At 36.7% G+C, this 8,674-nt stretch overlaps 1 protein-coding gene and 1 non-coding gene across 2 annotated transcripts; one reads left to right on the top strand and one right to left on the bottom strand.

Annotated features, from left to right (window-relative positions):
* Window positions 1-1,009: 1,009 nt before the first annotated feature.
* On the bottom strand, window positions 1,010-2,050 carry LOC133814000 (uncharacterized). The gene has a single exon (XM_062247021.1). It carries the CDS (start codon window positions 2,048-2,050, stop codon window positions 1,010-1,012), a length of 1,041 nt encoding a protein of 346 aa, XP_062103005.1.
* On the top strand, window positions 1,536-1,642 carry LOC133820461 (small nucleolar RNA R71). Its single transcript, XR_009886869.1, has one exon. It is a non-coding gene; the product is annotated as a small nucleolar RNA R71 (small nucleolar RNA).
* Window positions 2,051-8,674: the final 6,624 nt, after the last annotated feature.

Here is an 8,674-nt window from a genome sequence, read left to right as displayed (position 1 = left end):
CCTTTTGCACATCAATGAGGGCTTGCTTGGTAGCCAAGAATGGTCTTCCAAGAATAATGGGAACCGTTGTATCCTCCTCCATGTCTAGAACAACAAAATTCGCTGGAAAAATAAATTTGTCTACCTTGACTAGCACATCTTCAACAACTCCCATTGGGTGCTTGATTGATTGATCCGTGAGCTGAAGAGTAATAGTAGTTGGCTTTGCCTCACCAAGACCAAGCTTCCGAAAAACAGATAGAGGCATGAGATTGATACTTGCTCCAAGATCACAAAGAGCATGTTTGCATTCAAATTTCCCTATAGTACAAGGGATAGTAAAACTCCCCAGATCTTGAAGCTTTTGTGGAAGCTTCCTTTGGAGAATTGAACTACACTCCTCAGTAAGTGCCACTATCTCAAAGTCTTCCAACCTTCGTTTCTTCGATAAAATCTCTTTCATGAATTTCACATAACTCAGCATTTGCTCCAAAGCCTCAGCAAATGGGATGTTAATGTGAATCTTTTTAAACACCTCAAGAAACTTTGAGAATTGTTTGTCAAGAGAATTCTTTCGGAGTCGTTGTGGATATGGGATTTTGACATTAGAATCAACAACTACCAGTTGAATCTTCTCCTTGGCTGCAAGGCCTTCAGTAACATTTTCCTCCACTTGGGGCTAAAATTTTTCACAACTCTCCTCTTCTTCTGCCTTTTTTTCTTGAGTCCCCTTTATAGAAGGACCCTCATTTTCTTTCCTGCTCCTCAAGGTGATAGCTTGACACTGCTCCTTAGGATTTACCACAGTATTGCTAGGAAAATTCCCTTGAGGCCTAGTATTCAACATATTGGCCAACCGCCCCACTTGCATCTCCAATTTTTTTATGGAGGATCTAGTCTCAGTCATAAACTGAGTTTGAGTGTTGGTGAGAGTCAATAGGGTAGCCTGCAATTCACTAGGTTGTTCTGTAGGAGCTGGTGGCCTAGGTTGCTGAGAGGTTGATGCTTGTGGTGGAGCTTGAGTCATAGGTCACTGATACTGTGGTTGAAATGATTGTTGTTGGTCCTGATTATTTCTCCAAGAAAAGTTAGGATGGTTTCTCCACCCCGGATTATACGAGTTGGAGTAGGGGTTGTTGTAGGGCCTCTGAAAATTACCCACTGTCTGGACTTGAGCTTGATCTAATGGGACATTGTTGGGATCTAAAGCAGCTTGGCACTGGTCAAAAGGATGAGGCCCCCCACACAATTCACACATTACTTGGGCTTGCACAACCTGGGCAGACATGGTATTTTGTTGCAACTGCTTAGTTAGAGACGCAACTTGAGTAGTTAAGGCTGTGATTGCATCTAGTTCATGAACCCCTGCAACTTTTTTATTACTGCCCGCTCGTTCACTTGGCCATTTGTGATTATTAGTGGCCATTTCCTCTAAGAGTTCATAAGCTTCATTAGCACTTTTGCTCATAAACGCTCCTCCCGCTGCTGCATCAATGATTGTGCGAGTGATCCCGCACAAACCATTGTAAAAGTTGTGGACCAACATCCACTTCTCAATACCGTGGTGAGGACATTTTCTGATCAAGTCCTTGAACCTCTCCCAAGCATCATACAAAGATTCTCCCTCAAGTTGAGAGAAGTTATTGATCTCCCCTCTTAGTTTAGCAGCCTTAGCAGATGGAAAGAACTTCGCTAAAAACTTCTGAGCTAGAGCATCCCAAGTGGTGATAGTATTGGACTCAAGTGAATTCAGCCAACTTTTCACTCGCTCCCTTAGTGAGAATGGGAACAAACACAATCTAATGGCATCATCACTCACCCCATTCATCTTGAAAGTGGCACACAACTCTAGGAAATCGACTATGTGCATATTGGGGTTTTCAGTGGGGAGGCCACCAAATTGAACTGCAGTTTGGACCATCTGCAAGATAGCAGGCTTGATCTCAAAATTGTTTGCCTCTACTATTGGTGGACGGATGCATGAGTGTACCCCTGCGACAGTAGGGAGTACATAGTCCCGTAGAGCTCTTTGACCAGCAGGATTATGATTTTGTGGTGCTCCCCCGCTCATGTTTTCCACACTGTTGTTATTAATATCTGCTGTAACAACAGTGGAACTTTCAACCCTCTTGTTTCTTCTGTTTTGCTTGCACTCTTTCTAGATCTCAAGATTAATTGGAACTGGAGGTCAACTCCCCTTCTACTGCGCATATAAGGAAAGTACCTGAGATAAAGAACAACTGCAGCCAAACAAATTAGAAATTATTTAAAAGACAGCCAAATTAGAAATAAAATTAACTATTTTAATATTGATAATTTTCCAGTCCCCGGCAACGGCACCAAAAACTTGTTGCGAAAATTAAAGCTACCGAAGTATACGTAATCACTTTTGTAGTTTATTTCGGTAAGACCGATATCGTTCCCACAGAGACTGATTATCAATTACCAAATAATTAATTTTTAGTTTCTATTTGGCTAATGAAAACTGGATTTGTGAATTTTGAAACAAGAAAACATAAATAAATGAAAATTGCAAAAATCAAATAATAACAAGAACACAAGGATTAAATTCATTGTGAAACAATTAGGAATCTTAATCTTCTCTACTATCCACGCTATTAATTTTTAATGCAATTACTACTAAAACTCTTCTCACTGAAATGAAAGGCATGCAAAAGTGTTAACTATTCGAGTTAAGAAATAGAAAAGTCGACCTAATGTGAATTCCCTATATTTCTATGGTCAATTCAAGCAATAGGAAGCAATGAATACAGCCCTAAATCACATAAACCAATTTGATACTCTCGTTCTAAATTGAAATCTATGTCTATTCAATTTTAGCATATTTAAATCTCACTTTTCAGATTTTGATCCAAATTCATAAATCGTATGTAAAAGTTGCGCAATCAATCACATACACAGTAAACACAAATTGAATAGATTTCAGATGAAGAAGAAATAGAAAAATTTATTAAATCATAATATAGTTTCAAGATAGTCAATTAGAAAACCTAAAAAGAATTTAGTTCATAAACATCACTAAGAAATCCATAAACCTGAAATTAACATAAACTAAAAAATAAAAAGAGAAGAAAGAAACTCTAAATGATAGATCCACTCCTCAGCCTCCTCTCCCAGTCTAGGTCTGCAAAAAGTGCCTCCTTTTCTCTCCTTAATCGTATTTTAAACCTAATTAGCTATTTTTTAAAACATGAAAGGACAAAAACACCCTTAATTAAAAATCTGCGTTTTTCTCATTTGTAGACGTATCCTGCGGTCGCAGGATGTCATTCCTGCGGTCGCAGGAATGCCCTGGAAATGCTAATTCTCTTCTGGACTTGCGACCGCAGGACACCCTTCCTGTGGTTGTAGGAAGTGTTCCGAAACACTGTTTTCCACCAATTTTTGTCATTTTGTCGATTTTTCCACCATATTTCCTCACTTAAGTCACCTAAGCCCTTCGACACCTGAAAACATACAAAAATCAGCGTAAAATAGAACAAAGCAAAACGAACACCTAATACTTTACCTGAAAAACACAATGGATAAACAAGTCTAAAACTTGTTTATCAGTTTCCCAACAAACCCCTGATGTTTAGGGATTCGTGTGTCAGAATATCCGGCTACTATTGTCCTTGGGGGCGGTTTAGAGAAAAACCACCCAAGAATCGTGTTCCCTAAGTAATCTGGTTTCGAACCCTAACCTTTCATCTTCTATATCCCGAATGGGCATTTCCTAAAATTTGCTATAAGCTACCAAAAATTTACCCAGAAATGACCCAATTCTATGAATATCATAGTTTTAAAAGATATTCTAAGACCTTCTCAGTAAACCTAAGTTGAAGCATATGTGCCAAAAATATTGAGAAAGGAACCTAATATTAACTACGGTGAAGCATGGGTGAGCATGGTAAATAAAACACACAAATCAGTAAAGAAAAAGTTTCTTCAAAACGATAAATACTTATAGTGTGTTCGTCGATAGAAGAAGTAGATTTCGTAAGGGAGAGTTCCTAGAAGACTCCTGAGTAATTGAGCAACTGAGTTTCGGAGAGGTTTTTCGAACAGAAGGTTTTTGGGTTTATTTTCTCTGAGAAAGAAAAAGGGTTTGAAAATGCAGAAGAGAGAAGATGAAGAAAGATTTCGAATAAAAGGTGGTGAACTGTGGAAATTGTCTATCCTATTTATACGTAAACAACATAGATCAATTTGAGCCATCCGATTTGGTCAATACAAGATCCAAGGGCTATGTTTCAAAAGAAAAAACGGCGGCAAAAAGTTGACAAAACAATTATTGTAGTCCTCGAAACCCGAATGGGCGCCAATTTTAGTGTTCCACGTGTCCACTACTCGAGTAGTGGGCAGGCATGGTTTATTGCGATAGAATCTAAAAGTCCCTACTGTGTAGGTCAGAATATGACGTCATAAACCACGAGCAGGGACTTGGGGGGAAAATGTGAATTTCAGCACGGGTCTTTCACTTAGATCGTGTACAGCTGGCAAATAAATGCATGGAAGAAATAGCCATTGAGTCCATGTATTTTCCATATAGACAGTATGGTTTCGTGATGGTTGTACGAGCTAGGGATGCATAAATTGATAAGCGCGAGCTTATAATATTTATAAGGCATGGCCTCCTCAGTACGAGCTTAACGGTATATCCAGCTCGGGGTAATTTGAAGATATGGCGTATCCGCAGATCCCCGAAGACCCGAATACTGTATACGATCGTTTATGACTAGTGATTAGTGCTCAAAAATATCATTTTATTAGTCTTAAAGTGTAAAATTAATTAAGTTTTAATTAATATTTTCATGGATTTATTGTCATATATTTTATATTTGAAAATATTAATTTTAATCTAATTTGTGTTTAATTTTCAGGAAATAAAATGTATTTTGACACAAAGAAAAAGAAAGAATTAAAATTGAAGAAATCATGAAGAAAATGGCATTTTTGAAGATGGAATGGCCCAAAATTAAGCCCAAACAGCCTAGGCCCAAGCCAAGAGCTGCTCCCCCACGCTGCCACATGGCAGCCTGCCATTCACCCAGCCGAGCCACACCTCCAGCCGAGCCACGCCGCCGCCTCCAGTCGAGCCGCCTGACGCCACAGCCCACCACGCCTGCCAGCTCCTGCCACCTGGCACGCCTGCCCACATTGTCCCACCAGCAGCCAACCGCGCCTGACGCACGCTGCCAGCCTGCCACGCCTCCTGCCGAGCCAGTCAGAATGCGCCACGTGGCCTCCTTATCCCCCACTCCACCAGCAACCTTTTGTCTAAAGCCAATTAACACATGACACGTGTCCCACTTGTCCTTTTTTCCATTAGATTTTGAAGCCACTTTCTCCACTTCCTAATGCACGTAAATACACATTTTGGGTCCTATTTTCACTATAAATAGAGGACCAAATGTAGGGAAAAAATCATCAGATTGGAGAATGGAAAAAGACACTTTGTATTTTGTTTCTTTTCTTATTTCTAGTTTAACTTTGCTTGTTTTAGGTGACAAAAATGAGTGAATTATTTTAGAAATATTGGTGAGGTTAGAGTGTAGTTGTTGTACTTTTCATTCTCAATATTGATATTGATTCTTCTTATGCTTCATTTCCATATCTCATTAATTATTTTGTTTCTCATCTTCTAATTTATTTTCTAAAATTATTTAGCATCTTTTACATAAGTTCAGTCATGCTTTTCTTATGTAATTTAGATTGTTAATTTATTTTAGTATATTTGTTATATTGTATGTCTTTTACTGCATTCTGCCAGTGGTATTTTGTCGCTCTTGGATATATAATATGATATGCTATGAAATTAGGAGTTAGATTCAATTTAATATAGATTATTTAGTTTGTGCTTTTAACATATACATCTTCAAGTTGCAATTAATTGTGTAGAATTGCAACTGTGTTTTGAATTAATATCAATATTAGAATAGGTTTTACAACACTGCATCTCTACCTTGTCATGCTCTTTATCTGATCGCTTTCTCTAATCTATCATTTTAATTTCACAAATACATCTCTTCAATGCTACTTTGTTTTTATCTTTTATTTACTAATCTAATCTTTAGTTGTGTTTGCCTCTCTGTGGATACGACAAAGCCTTATTACTACTGCGACCGCTTAGGAGTTTATTGGGCGATATCAACTACCCTGTGGTATTTAATGTCTCAGATATTAGGAGACTATTTATTTCGTAATCAGATCATATCCTAGTATAAATGGGAATATTTCATATTAAATGTAATAAATGTTTAAATCCGTGATTGACTCACGCAGTTACCCAAACCTGTCCAAAGAATTTCTCTATAAATACTGAGAATATTGGACAAGAAAGGAGACGATTATTTTGTAATACCGAAACTCTGTCAAAATAGAGAGCGAAAGCAGTAATAATATAAACTTGTGGACTAGGTGGATTTTAACCACTGAACCACATAAAAAGACCAGTGTTCTTGCGAGTTATTTTCTTACTTTGGTTTATCATCAAGCACTAATTCAACCTTGCTATTTTCTTAATTCACTGTAGGCGAAAAACCGCGTCAACACTTTTCTTCTCAAAATTGTATAACTTTGTGAACCTATCCAAAATTGACTTGATCAACTTTGATAATTCTAATTGATAATTAAATCAATTAATTGAGACTATCTAGATGATTTTATCCAAGGTACATGAGGACCATGGGCCTATGAAATCAAACTCCAATAAGTTATCATAAATCTAACAAATAAATTTACTAACTTATTAATTCCTCGTGACTCTACTAAAGACTCAGAATTGCACTCTTGAATTCATAGAACGCTATATAACAAATATAGATACGCTACTAATTATACATTGTTACAACCATAATTGTCACTCAATCCTTTATAGACGGTCTACAATGAGTTGGTACTACAATAATGTTTTACCCCTCATTATTTTTTATCCTTAAAACACTTAGTTCCTTGAAAATGATATTTAAGTGAACTAATTTAATTACTGAAATGAGATCTCTATCATTTAACACCTTGAACCAAACTAAAAGGAAACCATCGTTTCACTTCTTCATCAGAAGCTATAGATGTTCATATCTATGATTAACACTCCCACTCAATTATGCTACCGAGTTCCTAAGATGTAAGTATGTGCTAGTTCGTAGGGTAAGCTGGTAACGAATAAGTCAAAGAACTCAAATAATAAAATCAGTTAGAATACTAACCACTCAGAATTAAGATTGAATTGACCTATGGTCAACTATATGATACGACTATAATAGATAATAACTGTATGTTTACTTATCCTATCAAATGTCAATATCGGCCTTGTCCGATATAAAAAATACATCCGATCTTATCTACTTTGTTAATGTTCTAAAAAGAACATAACACAACAATGTGTAAGTAGATCATATCGTAGATTGGCAAGTCAGTGTAAATCATGTGCACTGATTAATCTTAGGACTAACTTATTTTGAACATACAATCATATTTATATTCCACTGTGATTACGTCACTATAAATAAGATTAGCTATATGCTCGGGATTTAATAGAAGTTTATATTAAACAAATAATCATGAAAATAAAACATGGGAGAAAAGTGATTGACCAAGTCAAAAAATGATTTATATTCTTTTATTGATAATAAATGAGATTACAAAGAAATTGAGTTTTAATTAGAGCATAAAACCCTAACAGGAAATAGTTGCTGCAGAAATTAAAACATGAACGAAATTACCGAATTAATAATCTAGGTTGATTCACGGACTAGGTCACTCTCTTTAAGACGTTCATGGCACTGCCTAGAATTGTGCAAGCAGACTATCAGCCCCGTCATCCCCAGGATAAATCAGCCTAGTTGAACACTATATTGGACCCCCACTACACTGTAGAGAACCGTCGAATACAAACACCCTAAAAGCTACTGCTCAGAATCGTTCATAAAATTAAACCAGTATTTTTTCTGATGTGAAAATGAGAGATGTATTTTACCCCATGAAATCCATCGCACTATATCGAAGAAGTGGATTGACAATAACGGGAATAAAAAAAATGTTAAATAAATCATGGGAGAGGAATTTGGATCCCTAGAGTCTTATGTTTACCAAAAAAAGTTAAAAATAAGGTGCACACCACACCAACCAGCCAGCTCGGGTCGGTCGGACGGCATCGCGCGTGTGTGGTGTTCAGATGAGCCTTTGTGTAACTCCTCCCTCTTCCACAAAAGTGGGTACCCACAATAAGAAAAAATGGTTTTTACTTCGTTTTTAAGCTGGATTTACTTCGGTTTTTGCTAAAATTTGCAACCGCAGTAGTTCGGAGCGAAGTAAAAAGTAGTTAAAAACCGAAGTAAAAATATAGACTTTCTACTTCGGTTTTTACATAATAACTGAAGTAGAAAGTGGGCTACGCCACCTTGCTGGGCACTTTCTACTTCAGTTTTTAGGTGAAAACCGAAGTAAAAAGTGCATTTTCCACTTCGATTTTTACCTAAAAATCGAAGTAGAAAGCCCCCCCCCCCCCCCTTTTTTATTAATTATTTCTGATTATTTTTAAATGGCCTAATTTTATTTATATATATATTATTTTTTGGCCTAATTTTTTTCTAAGTGGTCTAATTATATAAATATTTTGGCCTAATTTTTTTTAAACGGTCTAATTATATGAATTTATAGTTATATATATTTTTACAATTGGAATTGGTTATGA

The sequence above is a fragment of the Humulus lupulus genome, chromosome 2 (genome assembly GCF_963169125.1).
Source record: "Humulus lupulus chromosome 2, drHumLupu1.1, whole genome shotgun sequence".
Classification (NCBI taxonomy): domain Eukaryota; kingdom Viridiplantae; phylum Streptophyta; class Magnoliopsida; order Rosales; family Cannabaceae; genus Humulus; species Humulus lupulus.
This window is presented reverse-complemented; position numbering and strand designations above follow the sequence as displayed.